The sequence below is a fragment of the Cotesia glomerata genome, linkage group LG8 (genome assembly GCF_020080835.1).
Source record: "Cotesia glomerata isolate CgM1 linkage group LG8, MPM_Cglom_v2.3, whole genome shotgun sequence".
NCBI classification, from domain to species: Eukaryota; Metazoa; Arthropoda; class Insecta; order Hymenoptera; family Braconidae; genus Cotesia; species Cotesia glomerata.
In genome coordinates this window covers 18,456,274-18,476,606 of record NC_058165.1, presented here as the reverse complement: position 1 = coordinate 18,476,606, position 20,333 = coordinate 18,456,274, and the positions used below count along the sequence as shown (strand labels likewise).

Below are 20,333 nucleotides of genomic sequence, written 5' to 3'. Positions count from 1 at the left end.
TGTAATCAAAGAGAATTTATCGGGCGCTATTATTTACAGCACGCTACTTCATAAACGGTCTCGTGTTACTTTTGTTGAGTATTAGTACTATGTATGTTAATATTCTGGATTATACCTTTATGGAGCAAGCTCCCGTCGCAACCATACTAGGGTAGAATTTAGGTATAAATTTTTAGAATCTGCGGTGGTAAAATACCTGCTATAAAATTACTACGTGACCGGAGATCCCACTTTGTCCTCGTATCCGTGTAACAGTGTTAAAGTTATTTACTCACCGATGTTTAGTGTGTCATCATTTTTCACCTTCACTCATACCGTCGTTTAATTGAAAAAGTCACTTTATTACTCTGTCATCCTCACTGTTTTTGGCTTAATTATCAGTAATTAAAAGTCATGTCTTGTAATTATTTACGGAGTTTATAATTAAAGAAGAAATTTTAAATAAGTCTTATATTTTTTTTTTAAATTAGTAGTGAGATTTTTAATTCAAACTAGCAACCATGCAGTCACTATGTGACTGCAATAGTGAACAACAAATAAATAAAATTTTGTTTTATTAATTAATGAATTTTGTTAAATTACACTGTACTTTCTTAAATATTAACGTTTTTAAAAATATAGGCTCATTTTGATAATTCACTCATCAAGAGCTTTTATTTGAGTACCCACATGCATTTTTGATATATTTTTTATATATACATGTATATATTATATATTTTCTAGATATAAGCTAATCCTGATGGTAAACTCATCAAGAGCTTTCATTTGAGTACCCACATGCGTTTTTGATATATTTTTCATATATACATGTATATATAATATATATAAATATATAAAATATATGAAAAGTAATGTGGGTACTCAAATGAAAGCTCTTGATGAGTATAACATCAGAATGAGCTTATATCTTTAAAAATTCTAATATATAAGTATTTTTATATATTTTTCATATTTACATATCTATAATTGACATTTTTAAAGATATAAACTTATCTTGATGTTACACTCATCAAGAGCTTTCATTTGAGTACCCACGTGCATTTTTGATATATTTTTTATATGTACATATATTCATATTTTTCATATATACATATGTATAATACACATAAATATATAAAATATATGAAAAATTGATGTGGGTACTTAAATGAAAGGTCTCGACGAGTGCAACATCGGGATGAGCTTATATCATTAAAAATGCCAATATTTCACGAGATACAAAGTCATTTCTTAATTATTGATATTTTTAAAGATATAAGCTCATTTTGACGTTACACTCGCCAAGAGCTTTCATTTGAGTACCCACATGCATTTTTGATATATTTTTCATATATATATAATATATAAATATATGAAAAATTGATGTGGGTATTCAAATGAAAGGTCTCGATGAGCGTAATATCGGGATGAGCTTATATCTTTAAAAATTCTAATATTTAAGAATTTTTATATATTTTTCATATTTACATATCTATAATTGACGTTTTTTAAGATATAAGCTCATCTTGATGTTACACTCATCAAGAGCTTTCATTTGAGTACCCACGTGCATTTTTGATATATTTTTTATATATACATATATATATATATATATATAATATATATAAATATATGAAAAATTGATGTAGGTACTCAAATGAAAGGTCTCGATGAGTGTGATGTCGGGGTGAGCTTAAATCTTTAAAAATGTCAAATTATACCTGTAAAAATGTTAAAATTCAATATTTTAATTTTTTTTATCCTCAAAAAAAATCAAAATTCTTTTTAATAAATTTAAAAATTTCTTTAAAAATTTAAATAAATTTTTTTTTGTGATTATTCTTAAGAAAAATGATTAAAATATTGAATTTTAATTATTAATTTTTTATATATACATATATTTAATATATATATATATATATATATATATATATATATATATATATATATATATATATATATATATATATATATATTTTGAAAATATAAGCTCATCCCGTTATTGCACTCATCATGAGCTTTCACTTAAGTACCCACATGCATTTTTGATATATTTTTCATATATACATATATATAATATATATAAATATATGAAAAATCGATGTGGGTGCTCAAATGAAAGGTCTCGATGAGTGTAATGTCGGGGTGAGCTTATATCTTAAAAAATGTCAATATTTCACAAGATACAAGGTAATTTCTTAATCAAGACCTTTTCAATGACAATAAACTTCACTTAAAAAAACCAATTTTATCATATGACTATCCTGGACACAAAATTTTTCTTATTCTCTTAATAATATATATTTCTAAGGTAAATATTGAAGATACGAAAGAATTATAAGATACCTTTTTTTTGTAGCAAATTTAATTTTTTATAAAAAAGATTTTTATAATTTTTCTTCCTATCTCTTATTATTTAATCAGAATTATCAATCAAAGGCGAAAATTGAATTTTTTATAAATTTGATTTTTTTGCTAAAAAAAATCTTCGTAAAGAATAAAAATATTTTATTAAAAGCTTAATTATGTAGATTAAAATTCATCCTTTAATTACTCATCGTAATGTTCACTTTTAATGGCTTTCTCTTAATTGAAAAAAGAGAGAAGAGAACTTCTGGCGTTTACAGAATTTTAATTACCAATCTTATCATTAAATTAGAAAGTGAGACATCAGCTAGAAGAGATCATTTGAATATAGATTTTATTTTAACTTACATATTATCGTAATAAAGTTAGTAATAATGATCGCTTTATCGGATTTACATTCTATAAGATGCGCAATTAAAATTTATTCACTCTATGAAGAGTTACTACAGATTTATGCCGAAGGTAGACTCACTATTTTAAAGTTTGCTATTTGAAAGGATTCGCAAACGCAGCTATGAATTAAATTTTCATTTTAATAGCTGTATTAATGTTTGGAGTTGAACAACTTTTAGTGAAACATAAACATAGTGTTTACTGTAAGCAGAACGGTATTTTGAGGTTGCAAAATTTTATTTAATTCTACGGTACTTCTTGTTCCTAAATTTTATATTATAACAGTAATTCATGCTTTATTTTATTGATATTAATTAATTATATTCAATTATAATAATTAATCTACTTTAAATTATTAAATTTTATCAGCACAAACTATAGCAAGCTCAAAAATTTCGATCCTGACTTTTTTTTTATGTAAAAAGTGACATGCCACAGACTAAATAATTCGAGAATGCATGGTAATCTTCCAATAGATGGGAAACTACACGGAAAGAAAAATATGGGAACTATTCCCAGGCAATTATAGGAACTGTTCCCATGATTATAGGAAATTTTCCCAGAATTATGGGAAAATTTCCCATAATGATGGGAATGGTTCCCATATTTATTTATTTATTTATTTATTTAATAATTTTGACCCTAGAGCAAGTGCTCCCTAAGGGCCATACAATCAAATACATTTATAATGAGTACATTATATAATAATAATCATATTAATAAAAATAATAATAATAATAATACATAAGTAAAATGGTAAGCAAACAACAAAAAGACTAAATTCAAAAATGATTAGCTTAAATTGTCAGTAATTGCCATTAGTTATTATTATTAGTTAGCATTGATTAACATAGATTAACATTGATTAACATTGACTCTTCGCAACATTTGAACAGTTATATATCACCACAATTTTACACTCTTAAGCATCTCTCTCAGAATGCCATTGAAAACTTGCAAGCCTGAATTTCTGAAATGTGCCCAACACAACAAGATTATCTGGAAGCTGATTCCAGCATCTTATCGCAGACAATAGAAATGAACGTTCATAAGTCAATGTTCATATACCATAATGGTATAGGAATGGTTACTATAATTATAGGAATGATTTCTATACAATTATAGGAACTATTCCCATAATATTATGGGAAATATTCCCATAATGATATAGTAATGGTTTCTATATCATTATGGGAACTATTCCCATAATGGTATAGGAAGGATTCCTAGAATATTATAGGAATCATTTTTATACTATTATGGGAATCATTCTCAAAATAAAATAAAGATAAAATCTTCGTGCGGAGTGAGTTCTAAATAATTCCTATAATATATAAGGTAAAAGTCCCAATAGATGATCAGGTACCAGTATATGATCACTCCATGTATTTGTATATCTATATTCATAAATATAGGTATACAAATACATGGAGTGATCATATACTAGTACATGATCATCTATTGGGGCTTTTACCTTACACGAAAAAAAAAAATTAGGGCAGCCACATGATTTTCATGTTGTCGACAATAATAGTTAAAACAACAATAATAATTAAATCATAATAATAATAATAATAATAATAATAATAATAATAATAATAATAATAATAATAATCTATATTATTAAGAGAATAAGGAAAATTATAATAAGAATTTAGGCTGCATTCGAAAATGCTCTGTGTCTAGATACATAATAGAGAAATGACCTTGTATCTGGTAAACTATTGACATTTTTGAAGATATAAGCTCATCTCGATGTTACACTCATCAAGAGCTTTCATTTGAGTACCCACATGCATTTTTGGTATATTTTTCATATATACATATATATAATATATATAAATATATGAAAAATTGATGTGGGTACTCAAATGAAAGGTCTCGATGAGTGTAATATCAAGATGAGCTTATATCTTTAAAAATGTCAATAGTTTACCAGATACAAGGTCATTTTTTAATTAATGAAAATTAATTAAGCATATACTTATTAATTTTTAAAAATTTATAACAAATAAATAATGGCAAAAGAAAATTTTTTAAAAAATGCAATTTTTTTTTCAATTTAAAAACATTAAATTATGATATATTTTTCATATATACATGTATATAATATATATTTCAAAAATATAAGCTCATCTTGATGTTACACTCATCAAGAGCTTTCATTTGAGTACCCACATGTATTTTTGGTATATTTTTCATATATACATATATGTAATATATATAAATATATGAAAAATTGATGTGGGTACTCAAATGAAAAGTCTCGATGAGTGTAATATCAAGATGAGCTTATATCTTTAAAAATGTCAATAGTTCACAAGATACAAGGTCATTTCTTAATTATGTATCTAGAGATAATTGTCGAATGTAGCTTAAATAATCATAATAAATTGAATATCGGTGAAAATTATCTAAAACCTTGAAAAATACAAAATTTTTCTTATTCTCATAATAATATAAATTATTAAAATAATAGAAATATAAAAAATAAAACAATTTATAGTCCCGCCCGACCAAAAACCGATTTTACTACTTGACTCTAAATTATTTTAAAAATTATTATCCAATTAAATATTTTCTTAGCATCCCTCGAAAAATAATTAACCAAAATAATTTATCTCTACCAGAAAACTCTAATTTCATTTCCTCTAGCTCATAATATCTTCAACCCTTCTTGTTGAGAAAAAAAAAAAAAAAAAATAAAAAAAAAAAACTCAACTACAGCTCTTGGTGTAACTTTTCCCAGATAATTATCATTTTACGATGATATAATTATAATTAATGAGCAAAGCTTATAAATCTCAGTAAAAACTAGAAAGTGAAGACTTTAAACTGAAAGCTCGAAAATAAAGTTTGAAGGTGTGATGGGATATCCCGTCGCTAACTTGAATCACGCGACAATAATAGCGGGGAGTTGCGCGGTAGGACCGCTAAATCTATGGGATAGCAATTGAAGTGAGACTAGAGCAGGAGCAAGAGGGGTTGATGTTGTTTGAGCAAAGGTAGTAGGTGGAAGTTGAGGTGGTGGATAGAATAGTGGTGGAAGTACCACTAGCGGTAGCTTCATAATATTCAACGGTTACGGTAACAACCTTCAGTGACTGCTCTGGCACAGAGCCGCGCGTTTCCTTTTCACTCACCTCTGCTCTCGTATGTTCTCGTAATATTACGAGACTTCCGGGAAAGATCGTCGTTCTTTTAAATTTATTTATTTTAAATAAATAAAAAAAACTTTAACCTTTTTTTTACGCAGTAAAAAATTGTGATTTATTTTTTTTTTGTAGTGAACTTTTTTTTAGTGTAAAAAAATAATTTACAACTTTGAAAATTTTTATCAAAATTTTCTACGGTATAAGGAAGTTCGAGCGAATCTAATGTAAAAAATAATTTCCAATTTTGAGCTTTGAAATTAAGTATACGTATAAATAAATACGTGATTTATCTAATCCCAAAATTTAAAAAAGATTCACCGTTTAGTTACTTAGATATTAAATTTTTAAAATCACATATTTTAACTCCTTATACACGGGCTCTTATGGCGGACAAACGTTTTGTCGAGACTTTAATTATTTTTTTCAATATTAACCTCCCAACTTTAACGGATAAAAAACTATACACGCAAAACTTGGATTATTGCAAAATATAAAAACAATTTAATAATAATACATTACCGATATAATTTTTGAAATATTTAAAGTTAAATTTTATGTTTGTAACTCGTTTATCGTCAGCTATTTATTCGAATAAAGATTTGGCAACGTCGCGTCAACAGCTGAGAAAAAACAAAAGGATAGAAATATAGTTACAGAGAGAGAAATGTTTTACTCACACACTCATCCACGTCTCAGGTTATGGGTACAATCAAGCGCGCTATTGCCAAATCTGTTTATTTATTCCGGCAAGTAATAAATACCAAAGTCATTTTATTACTTTACTTTATTAAATCAGTAAAAATCATCAATTATGAAATTGTTTAAATTATTTTAAATTAAAATAAAGAATTTTGACGAATATTGGGAAGACTAAAAATTTAAAAAAATTTTAACATTATTTTGACTCATCAGTTTCGCTCGAACTTCCTTAATTAATGAAAAAAAAAATTTTTAAAGGTAATAAAAATAAAATCAAACCTTGAAATTTAATAAAAAAATATTTATGAATAATTTAAAAAATAATAAAAGTGCTCGAAATATTTTCCTAAGCGAATAAAATTTACAAAAAATTTTTTAATAGTGTGTAGAGTACTCATATTTCCCGGAGAAATGAACTTGCACTCTATAAGGGTTGTTATCATACCCGACGTGAATTCGATCAGCGTTCTTGTTCACCTTCGTGATTCCTTGTAGTATGTAGTATACATCACCGGTGAAATTATTTTCAGTATGCATATACATATTTAAATTAATACATAGGGGAAATGAAAAACTAAATTATAGTCTTGTATGATTTTGCATACAAAAGGTACGATGTATTTATAAAGAATTTATGAATTATTCAATGGCAATTCCAATTATCCAGTAGATTTTTTTAGCCTTGATTATGACATTAAATTTCTTACAATTCAGCATTCGTTAATAAATTTTTCCGACCATTAAGACAATTATTAATATGATTTAGTTCTATTTAAAAAGATTTAGTAATAGTTACTAAATCATTTATAAAAACTCATAACCAAATAAATATTTAGTATTTAACAAATGATTTATTGCTTCGCAATAAATCATTTATTGGTTAAACAAATTGATTTTTTAACTAATTTCACCGTATAACCTAACTTTTAATTCAAAATAAATCAAAATAATTAAAATAAATAATTTTAAGTAAAAATATGAGATATAAAGAAAATAATCTCATTAAATTATCATTTTTTATTTGAAACATTTATAAAATTTTAAATTAAACAAGTTTTTAACATATCACTAATAGACTAATTGAACAAATTTAAACTAAACTCCACTGAGAAATTACATATAAGCCATTTGGGAGTATGTTTGTTTTCAAAGAGAAGATAAATCTCTCAAAATCGAGCTCAATAAAATAATCTGAGTCAGTTAATAGGTTATGTATGACATTGGAATTAAAGCAACGCCATCTACCGACAATACTTACCAAACAAATATTTATTTTGATATAATAAGGCTTTGTTTATATTAATGTAATTTATTTAGAATAAAAAAATAATTTATTAAATTGTAAAAAATAATATTGATGGGTCAATATTTTTTTCTCCCAAATAAATGACAAAATTTTGTTGCTAATTAGTTGATTACTCCGTACTAAATCTTTCTATCAGTGCAGGAATTTTAAAATAATTGGTTAAAATTTTTAATATCACAGCGAAAATATTGGTCTTATAAAAAATTTTTTAAACAAAAATTGTTCAATATTTAATTTTATAAAAAAAATGTTATGATTTAAAAAAAAACCGAAATTTTCAATGTAATTCCGAAATTAAGATTCATAATAAAAGGTCATAATTTTTTTGTAATAATTATAAATGTTACTTTTAAAATAATGACGAAATTATTGATCCTAAGGAAATAACATAGACATTTTTTTTATAAAATTAAATTTTCAACTTTTGTTTAAAAAAATTTTCTGTAGAATCAATATTTTAGTCATAATATCAAAAATTCGTTATTTATAGTAAAAAGGGTTTGTTTATATTAATATTATTTATTTAGAGTAAAAAAATAATTTATTAAACTGTAACAAATAATATTGATGGGTCAATATTTTTTTCTCCCACATAAATAACTAAAAATTTTGTTACTAAATCAGTTTATTATTCCGTACATTGATAGAATAATTTAGTTCTATTTAATAAGATTGAGTAATAGTTACTAAATCATTTATTAAAGTCCATAACCAAATAAATATTTAGTATTTAACAAATGATTTATTGCTTCGCAATAAATCGTTTATTGGTTAAACAAATTAATTTTCTAACTAATATTATCGTATAACCTAACTTTTAACTCAAAATAAATCAAAATAATTAAAATAAATAATTTTAAGTAGAAATACAAGATATAAAGAAAATAATCTCATTAAATTATCATTCTTTATTTGAGACATTTATAAAATTTAAATTTAAACAAGTTTTTAACATATCAATAATTGACTAATTGAACAAATTTAAACTAAACTCCACTGAGAAATTACATATAAGCCATTTGGGAGGATGTGTGTTTTCAAAGGGAAGATAAATCTCCCAAAATCGAGCTCAATAAAATAATCTAAGTCAGTTAATAGGTTATGTATGACATTGGAATTAAAGCATCGCCATCTACCGACAATACTTACCAAACAAATATTTAGTAACTACTACTAAATATTATTTGGTGGAAACAAATATTTATTTTGATATAATAAGGCTTTGTTTATATTAATATAATTTATTTAGAATAAAAAAATAATTTATTAAACTGTAACAAATAATATTGATGGGTCAATATTTTTTTCTCCTAAATAAATGACTGAAAATTTTGTTACTAAATCAGTTAATTACTCCGTACACTGATAGAAGGATTTAGTTTTATTTAATAAAATTTAGTAATAGTTACTAAATCATTTATGAAAGCCCATTGCCACCAAATAAATATTTAGTATTTAAAAAATGATTTATTGCTTCGCAATAAATCGTTTATTGGTTAAACAAATTAATTTTTTAACTAACTTCACCGTATAACCTAACTTTTAATTCAAAATAAATCAAAATAATTAAAATAAATAATTTTAAGTAAAAATACAAGATATAAAGAAAATAATCTCATTAAATTATCATTTTTTATGTGAGACATTTATAAAATTTAAATTTAAACAATTTTTTATCATATTACTAATAGACTAATTGAACAAATTTAAACTAAACTCCATTGAGAAATTACATATATGCCATTTGGTAGTATGTTTGTTTTCAAAGGGAAGATAAATCTCCCAAAATCGAGCTCAATAAAATAATCTAAGTCAGTTAATAGGTTATGTATGACATTGGAATTAAAGCATCGCCATCTACCGACAATACTTACCAAACAAATATTTAGTAACTACTACTAAATATTATTTGGTGGAAACAAATATTTATTTTGATATACTAAAACTTTGTTTTGCCCTCCGGGCGGAAAGTGGCAACTTTCGTCCCGCTGCGCTAAACTAAGTTGCCGCTTTCCGCCTTCGTCGGACAAAAAATAGTATACACTCCTCGGGGAAGTAAATAAAGCCTCAGATCACATGTTTGTTGACCTCGGCTTCGCCTCGGCCAACAATTACATGTGATCTGAGACATTCTTACTTTACTTCCCTAGGTGTGTAATATACTATTATATTAATATAATTTATTTAGAATGGAAAAATAATTTATTAAGCTGTAACAAATAATATTAACGAGTCAATATTTTTCTCTCCCAAATAAATGACTAAAAATAATAATTAAATCAGTTTATTACTCCGTACTAAATCCTTCTATCAGTGTATTTAAAAGTTTATTTTCAAAGCAATTAAACTCACTTTATTATCTTTAATTACAAAAAGTTTCGGCACGATCGAAAAAGTGCATCGCCTTGACATTCTATTTCTCTGAGCTATCCAGAGAATTTATCGTCAAAAAATTGTCCTGAGTTTACATTATAGGGAGTGTTCAATTGTAAATTAATTAGATTAAATACCAAAGACTGGAGCAACAACTCTGCATTATTAAATTCTATCTAAAATAATTTAGATTGTTAATATTTTCCGCAATACTTTGACTGTTAATTAAACCGCAAGAACTAATTACCATAAAATACAACAGATAGCTTGGAATGTTTAGCTCAAAGAGAAACACATCTTAATCAACATAATTTTTTTCGTCTTAATTTAAATTAATTTTAAAGTCAACAAAAATGAATTAATGAAAATAAAAAAGTTATGACTCTTGACATCCTCAATAATATTTAAGTAAATTTTAGTTGCCATCGAAACCTCATTATAACTTTATAACTCGGGTGTACATCAAGCGTCAACTTGGTAGTTTGTATTACTACCTACGCAATCATCTTAATGCATATTAATTGATAATTATAATAAAATTAAATTAAACTTCTATAAGAGATGATAATTACCAATACATTGAAAAAAATTAATTTTTCCTGACGTTGCATTTATTAGTTATTGATTAATAACATTTTTATGGTGATTGCGATTATGTAGGAGCGGAGCTCCACCTTCTCTCTTGTATAGTACAACCAATTATTATTTTTATGCATTAAAAGCTTATTTTTAGCATTAATTTTTCGAAATATAATTAAGAATTAAGATAATTATTTTTTTTAGTAAAAAATATTCATTTTTAATAAAGAAAGTAAACAAAATAAAATTCAAGCCCGGTAATTTAATTTTTAATTACTTTCCGGTGTATTATTTATTAATTACCATTATTAAATCTTGCTGCTCATCTCCATAATTTAATTTGTCTTAAATAATGAAAGAATGCTTACTGAAAAATAACTTTATAAAATATATATCCACTAAAAAATAAAATTACGTTATTATTATCAACTCTGGAGCTTTTTTAGGGTACTAGATATTCTGACGGTCTTATGTAAATATACAGCAGTTCGATAATCCAGTTGCCATGATAGGGCTGACTCGAAAGATTGTAAAAGCTTTTTAACATAAAAATCTGATCGCTATTTTTCAGCCTAATTAGAGTTTCAAGTCTCTAAATTGAGTATTCTGGTCTAGAAATTTGAAAAAATTGATTTTTTTTTGTATTTTCTGACACAATTTTTAGCCAACCAATGTAATTTTTATAATTTTTCTAATTCTAAATTTTTTTAAATTAATTAAAAATCTTTTATTAATTTAAAATTGTTCAAAAAATTATTAACATAAATTTTGATAGCGATTTTGGTGAAAATAAATATTCTATCACTAACATTGTTATTATTTTTAAAATAATTAATTTTTCCATAAAAATCATCAATTTTATCCTTCTAGAAAAAATTATTAATCAATTTTCAATTTTAAAAAAATATTTTCTAAAGAAAAATAACTAATTAAATAAATAAAAACACAATCTGTAATTTAGAAAATTCAAATTATTTTCGGAGAAATTGCTGATTTGCTGACGCAATTTTTAGCTCAGTAATTGATGTAATTTTTATCATTTTTCTAATTCTAAATTTTTTTAAATTAATTAAAAATCTTTTATTAATTTAAAATTGTTCAAAAAATTATTAACATAAATTTTGAGAGCAATTTTGGTGAAAATAAATATTTTATCACTAACATTGTTATAATTTTTAAAATAATTAATTTTTCCATAAAAATCATCAATTTTATCCTTCTAGAAAAAATTATTAATCAATTTTCAATTTTAAAAAAATATTTTCTAATACAAAAATAACTATTTAAATGGATAAAAACACAATCTGTAATTTAGAAAATTCAAATTATTTTCGGAGAAATTGCTGATTTGCTGACGCAATTTTTAGCTCAGTAATTGATGTAATTTTTATCATTTTTCTAATTCTAAATTTTTTTAAATTAATTAAAAATCTTTTATTAATTTAAAATTGTTCAAAAAATTATTAACATAAATTTTGAGAGCAATTTTGGTGAAAATAAATACTTTATCACTAACATTGTTATTATTTTTAAAATAATTAATTTTTCCATAAAAATCATCAATTTTATCCTTCTAGAAAAAATTATTAATCAATTTTCAATTTTAAAAAAATATTTTCTAATACAAAATTAACTAATTAAATAAATAAAAACACAATTCGTAATTTAGAAAATTCAAATTATTTTCGGAGAAATGGCTGATTTGCTGACGCGGCATCCAAACCGGCCCGGCCGGAACTAGACTGCGAAAATTTTTACAAGAAACTTTAAACGCGTTTTTCTTGAACCTGTCTTGTTTAAAACTCAACCCACGATTTCTTAAGTTTTACAGAATCGAATTACTTGAAATTTGGTGTAAGTCTTCTTTATAGACTTCTCTATCGCCTCAACTATCCTCACCTCCAAATTTGAATATTTACTATTTTTTAAAAATTCGGAAACTCAAAAAAAGTGGTACAAAAATTAATTCAGGCAGTTTTTTTTGTGAAAAAAAATTTTTTTCAACTTTTTTTTAGTATAGCATTACTCTAAATTAATAATCTTTTTTTTCCCGGTTAAGGGTTGTAATCGTCGGTATGGTCGCGTGCCAATTTTTATAAACCCCTTTTATTAGCTAACTTTTTGAATTTTGAATTTTTTTTCTGTATTCTTGAAATATTAATTAACTTATAAAAAAATTAGTAAAAATATTGCTTTCAAAAATTACCTGAAATTTAAGCTTCTAGCTCAGAATACCTCCTTAAAATTAAAGCTAACCCATTCTGACCAATTGACTGTAAGTTAGGTTACATTAGTAAGGTTCCATAAATTTCATTACTCACGATATGAGATAGTTTCAACTAAAGACAGGATCGATCGGTAATGTTAACCTTCGGGCGAGCATAAACTTGGATGTGGTCCGATAATAATACCCACAAAGCCAAAACAGTTCAGCGATCGCGGCATTAACCCGATAACAATCGGAGGCGGATTGTAACTAACGCCATGAATCTATTAAGGAGCTTCTAGTCCCAACAATAGTTTTGACCGCTTGTTGACGTATGTCTGCTCCAATTGCGCAAAATTTACACTCTGCCCTCATGGTGAGGAAATAATTAGTAAATCGTTAAAATAAATTGTACACTAATAGAAGGATTTATTAACTACATGGAGAGAATTTAATGGTAAATACAACTATCCGTTTATTGTAGAAACAGGCTTCTTAGTATGAATGATTGCAAGAACTATCTAAACTGTTAACTGAACCATCCAGATAGTTACATTTACCATCTGGATAATAATTATTACCATCTGGCTGGTAACTTAAAGATGGTAAACTTAATCATAATATATGTTAACCGATAAAATCATGTTGATTGTAAATTCTACAATCATGATGGTAATTATTATCATCGCAGCTAGTAATATGATTAGTCAGTATGTGACTACCGTGACTTGTGAATTATAAATAAACAAAAATTTCGCTTTATTAAATAATGACTTTCGTTAAATTGCACTGTACTTTCTCAAATATTGACATTTTTGAAGATATAAGCATATATTTTATATACTTATATATATAAATATACAAAATATATGAAAAATTGATGTGGGGACTCAAATGAAAGGTTTCGATGAGTGTAATGTCTGGGTGAATTAATATCTTTAAAAATGTCAATAGTCTACAAGATACAAGGTCATTGCTAAATTATTGATATTTTTAAAGATATAAACTCATCTTGAGATTACACTCATCAAGAGCTTTCATTTGAGTACCCAGATGCATTTTTTATATATTTTTGATGTATACATATATATAATATATATAAATATATGAAATATATGAAAAATTGATGTGGGTACTCAAATGAAAGGTCTCGATGAGTGTAATGTCGGGATGAGCTTATATCTTTAAAAATGTGAATAATTGACAAGATAGCAATGTCAGTTCTTAATTAGTGACATTTTTAAATATATAAGCTCATCCTGATGTCACACTCACCAAGAGCTTTCATTCAAGTACCCACATGCATTTTGATATATTTTTCATATATACATATATATAATATATATATAAATATATAAAATATATGAAAAATTGATGTGGGTACTCAAATAAAAGGTCTTGATGAGTGTAATGTCGGGATGAGCTTATATCTTTAAAAATGTCAATAGTTAACAAGATAAAAGGTCATTTCTTAATTATTGACATTTTTAATATATAAGCTCATCCTGATGTCACACTCACCAAGAGCTTTCATTCAAGTACCCACATGCATTTTGATATATTTTTCATATATACATATATATAATATATATATAAATATATATATATATATATATATATATATATATATATATATATATAAATATAAAATATATGAAAAATTGATGTGGGTACTCAAATAAAAGGTCTTGATGAGTGTAATGTCGGGATGAGCTTATATCTTTAAAAATGTCAATAGTTAACAAGATAAAAGGTCATTTCTTAATTATTGACATTTTTAATATATAAGCTCATCCTGATGTCACACTCACCAAGAGCTTTCATTCAAGTACCCACATGCATTTTGATATATTTTTCATATATACATATATATAATATATATATAAATATATAAAATATATGAAAAATTGATGTGGGTACTCAAATGAAAGGTCTCGATGAGTGTAATGTCGGGATGAGCTTATATCTTTAAAAATGTCAATAGTTAACAAGATACAAGATCATTTATTAATTATGTGTCTAAAAATGGAGCATTTTCGAATGCAGCCTAAATACTTATCATGATAAATTGACTATCGATGAGAATGATATGAAACCTTGAAAAGGCGGAAATTCAAGTCAAGACCTTTGCAATGACACTGAATTTCACAAAAAAAAAAACCGATTTTATCATATGACTATCCTGGAGACAAAATTTTTGTTATTCTCTTAATGATATAGATATACTTTTTTCAATACTCACTCTTATGTCAAACATTAGAATGCTATTATATTCTGACTCTAAAATCGAAAAAAATTTAGTTTTTTATACTTCCTGTTTATTTTTTTTATGATTGCAATCATGATGATTTTAACTATCTACGATGATAAAAAATACCATCTAGATGATAAACCGTATCATCATAATTGTGGGAATTAATATATACTGATTGTACTAATTACAATCGCCGGATAGTTGCATTTATCATCTTAACTTTGTAAAAGTTAATAATCATCCTGGATAGTAGAAGCTACAAAATAGGGATGGTTACCGTTAACATAAAATTCTCTCCGTGTATTCATAATTTAATTTATTTGAAGACAATTATTTAGTTTCTTAAATTTTATTAAATATTTTTTATTAACGGTTATAAAAGCTTATTGAATATAAACAAATTTTTCTATCAGTGTAGTTTCCGTTTTTGAGAAGCTTTTTTATATTTCTAACAATTATGAGCAACGTTATAGATATCCATTAGCCCGGAAATATTAATACGGTAGAACGATCAAATAAATTCTCTATAGCCGCATTTTTTTTTTTTTTTTTTTTTTTTTTGAAAGCAACTCAAACTGCATTCAACGATAACGTGATGAAAAACTCTTTTATTTGTCGATATATTAATTCAAAAACATGTGATTTGTCGGCTATTCAGATTTTTTTTATTGACAGATAAGTACTTTATTATCAACAAAAGAAAATATTTTGGATCAATGAACATGAGTAGTTTATCGGAAATGAATTTATTAATTTACTATTTATGAAAAAAAATTTTTTTAAAAGGTCAGATATGAAAATTTTATATGAAAGATTCGAATATTAAAAAATTCTTAGCATCAATTCGAGAATAAAATATCCTAGAAGTTTTCCATAATATAAAATACCCGGAAAACTATTTCATTAAAGTAGCGCTGCAATTTTATATTCTTATAGTCTCGATCTTGTTGAGGAAAACAATAATCAAAACTAAAAGTTATGCACCGGAACGAATGGTTCAATATTTCGCACAATAGGTTATCGAATAATAAATAAAGTTGCTCTTGTTAAAAATTTCTAACTTTATCTCATTACTGTTAGTGATAGTTTTGGTTATTAAAAATAAATTCAATTAGCGGAAAATCAGCAAATTTGCACTAGAAGGATTTAATACGGAGTAATAAACTGATTTAGTAATTATTTTTAGTCATTTATTTGGGAGAGAAAAATATTGACTCGTCAATATTATTTGTTACAGTTTAATAAATTATTTTTCCATTCTAAATAAATTATATTAATATAAACAAAGCCTTATTATATCAAAATAAATATTTGTTTCCACCAAATCCATAGATTCGGTAGAATCTGGCGCCAAGTTCCGTTCAAATCTGCTGTAAACGGAGCGCCAGACTACCGACTGTGTTAACTGTAAGCAGAACGGTATTTTGAGGTTGCAAAATTTTATTTAATTCTATGGTACTTTTTTTTCCTAAATTGTATATTATAACAGTAATTCATACTTTATTTGACTGTTATTAATTAATTATATTCACTTATAACAATTAATCTAATTGAAATTATTAAATTTAATCAGCACAAAGTATAGCAACGCAAAAATTTCGATCCTGACTTTTTTTCGATGGGCAAAGTGATCTGCCACAGACTAAATAATTCGACAATTCATAGTAATCCTTCATTAGATGGGAAACTACAGTTAAAAAAAGATATTTCACAACTTGCATCTACACCCGCTAGGGTGCGCTGGAATGATTTTTACATAAACTGTAGTTTCAAGGGGATAGTTTGCTATAAAAAATGCAACCAACGCGAGATTTAAGTTGGTACCAATTGTAAATTTTTATTATAATTACAAAAAATACTGAAATCCGAACAAAAACAGTTTCACTGTAAAAAAATCGCGCCAAGTCCACGTTCATAAGACTATTAAGAAAAAAAAAATTTGTTTTTTTCTTTACGAAAATATATAAAATAAAAAAATTAAAAAATCCAAGTAACCGATATGATTGTTTATGATTTTCGGGAATTAAAAAAAATTGTGTTATAAATTTAAAAATTAAGAAAAAAATTTTGGAACGTACTTGGTGTGCGTCATTGTGTATTTCAATTTTTTTTAAGTCCTAGTAAATAGATTTTACGAATTTCATTAAAAGTAAAATATTTTGCAACCGCGCACACTAAATACGTTCCAAATTTTTTTTTTAATTTTTAAATTTACAACAAAATTTTTTTTAATTTTCGAAAATCATATACAATCATATCGGTTACTTGGATTTTTTAATTTTTCTATTTTATATCTTTTTGTAAAGAAAAAAAAAAATTTTTTTTTTCTTAATAGTCTTATGAACGTGGACTTGGCGCGATTTTTTTACAGTGAAACTGTTTTTGTTCGGATAATATTTAGTAGTAGTTACTAAATATTTGTTTGGTAAGTATTGTCGGTAGATGGCGATGCTTTAATTCCAATGTCATACATAACCTATTAACTGACTTAGATTATTTTATTGAGCTCGATTTTGGGAGATTTATCTTCCCTTTGAAAACCCACATCCTCCCAAATGGCTTATATGTAATTTCTCAGTGGAGTTTAGTTTAAATTTGTTCAATTAGTCTATTATTGATATGTTAAAAACTTGTTTATTTTAAATTTTATAAATGTCTCAAATGAAAAATGATAATTTAATGAGATTATTTTCTTTATATCTTGTATTTTTACTTAAAATTATTTATTTTAATTATTTTGAGTTAAAAGTTAGGTTATACGGTAAAATAAGTTAAAAAATTAATTTGTTTAACCAATAAACGATTTATTGCGAAGCAATAAATCATTTGTTAAATACTACTAAATATTTAGTGGAAATAAATGATTTAGTAACTATTACTAAATTTTATTAAATAGAACTAAATCCTAAAAATGAGAACTCAATCTTTAAATCCAACAATAAAAAGAACTAATTCGATAAAAACAAGCCTTAAGGCCTCGGAGTGAAAAAATAGTCCAATGAAGCATCGCATAACTATGACGTCATGAAGTGTATCCTCCTGGTGTTGTTTCTCGGCTGTCTTTGCCTTCCAAAAGGCTTCTACTGCAGAACAAACTGGATCTCAAAAATCAAGAGACACAATTTTCTCGGCAATGAGACGCTCCACGAGGACATCTTTGCCGACTACTTTCCGTCGATAATGTCGGAGGGCCTCCAGAGGAGGATCTTCGAAGATGGACGACACTTCTACCTTGAAAACCCGATAACTCATCACGTTATTCGTCACAGCGAGCGGCTTTTCCGGTCGATAGAGCAGAGTCCTCGAGGGGCAGTCAGCTGGCCCATTAAAAAGGAGGCGGTTGTCGAGGGAGACCTCCTTTTGGGAGGACTGATGATGGTCCACGAGAGAGAGGACTCTATTACGTGCGGACCAGTGATGCCTCAGGGTGGTATACAAGCACTTGAGGCGATGCTTTACACCCTCGACTGGGTTAATAACAACGGGACGGTACCCGGTGTCAAGATTGGCGCTCACATACTAGATGACTGCGATAAAGACACATATGGTCTGGAAATGGCAGTCGATTTTATTAAAGGTCAGTATTCTGCTCTTTGTATCTCCGATAACAGATTGAGATTTTAGATTAAATTGATCCAGTATGTCTTGGACATTTCATTTGTTAGCCCAGAATTGGGTGCCAACTTAGTCATAATTTTTTTCGTAGAAAAATTTTTATATAAAGTTATATTTATTAATGCGTCAGCTAAAATAATTTATTTATTATATAACTTATAAAAATTAATTTTGTACTAGTAAGAAAATTCAACGACCATGCGCCACCTGGCGGATGTCTGAGACACTATTATTAAAATTACCGTATCAGAACAATTTTTTTTATTTAATTCGAAAAATAGAAATTTTGCAGTCACTTCGTGACTGCAATGACTTGTGAACTATATATAAATAAAATTTTGCTTTATTGAATAATGATTTTTGTTAAATTGCATCGTACATTCTTAAATATTGATTTTTTTTTTAATATAAGCTAATCCCGATGTTACACTCATCAAGAGCTTTCATTTGAGTACCCACATGCTTTTTTAATATATTTTTCATACATACATACTTACATACATATATTCATACATTCATACATACATATATATAGTATATATAAATATATGAGAAATTGATGTGGGTACTCAAATAAAAGGTCTCCATGAGTGTAACATCAAGATGAGCTAATATCCTTAAAAATGTTATTAATTCACAAGATACAAGGTCATTTTTTAATTAATGAGAATTAATTTAGCTCATATTTAATAATTTTAAAGAAATTTATAACAAATGGATAATGGCAAAAAAATGCAATTTTTTAAAAATGATTTTTTTTTTAATTTAATAATATATTAAATTTTTATATATTTTTCAATATACCTATATATAACATATTTTAAAGATATAAGCTCATCCTGATGATACACTCATTAAAAGCTTTAATTTAAGTACCCACATGCATTTTTGATATATTTTTCATATATCCATATATATATAATAGATATAAATATATGAAATATATGAAAAATTGATGTGGGTACTCAAATGAAAGGTCTCGATGAGCGTAATGTCAAAATGAACTTATATCTTTGAAAATGTCAATATTTTACAAGATATTTGTTAAAATGCCCTGTACTTTCTTAACTATTGAAGTTTTCAAAGATATAATAAACAAAGATATATAATAAATAAACTCATCCCGATGTTAGACTCATCAAGAGCTTTCATTTGAGTACCCACATGCTTTTTTGATATATTTTTCATATATACATATATGTATAATACATAAATATATGAAATATATGAAAAATTGATGTGGGTACTCAAATGAAAGCTCTTGGTGTGTCTAATATCAAAATAAGCTTATATCTTTAAAAATTTCAATAATTAAGAAATGACCTTGTAACTTGTCAACTATTGCCATTTTTAAAAATATAAGCTCATCTCGATGTTACACTTATCAAGAGCTTTCATTTGAATACC

At 25.8% G+C, this 20,333-nt stretch overlaps 1 protein-coding gene across 4 annotated transcripts in view; it reads left to right on the top strand.

Annotated features, from left to right (window-relative positions):
* The window catches only part of LOC123270369 (metabotropic glutamate receptor 2-like), a 225,013-nt gene that overhangs the window by 80,461 nt on the left and 124,219 nt on the right, over window positions 1-20,333 (top strand). The window contains exons 1-2 of one of the 4 annotated variants that reach the window (XM_044736384.1): window positions 6,089-6,118; window positions 18,208-18,888. The exons of 1 other annotated variant lie outside the window; for it this stretch is intronic. In XM_044736384.1, coding sequence (XP_044592319.1) covers window positions 18,336-18,888 — 553 coding nt within the window. In that variant the 5' untranslated portion in view covers window positions 6,089-6,118; window positions 18,208-18,335. Of the gene's footprint in view, window positions 1-6,088; window positions 6,119-6,832; window positions 6,852-6,986; window positions 7,204-18,207; window positions 18,889-20,333 lie in introns of those variants that run through there. 2 more of the 4 variants (XM_044736385.1, XM_044736383.1) reach the window with 2 other exon arrangements.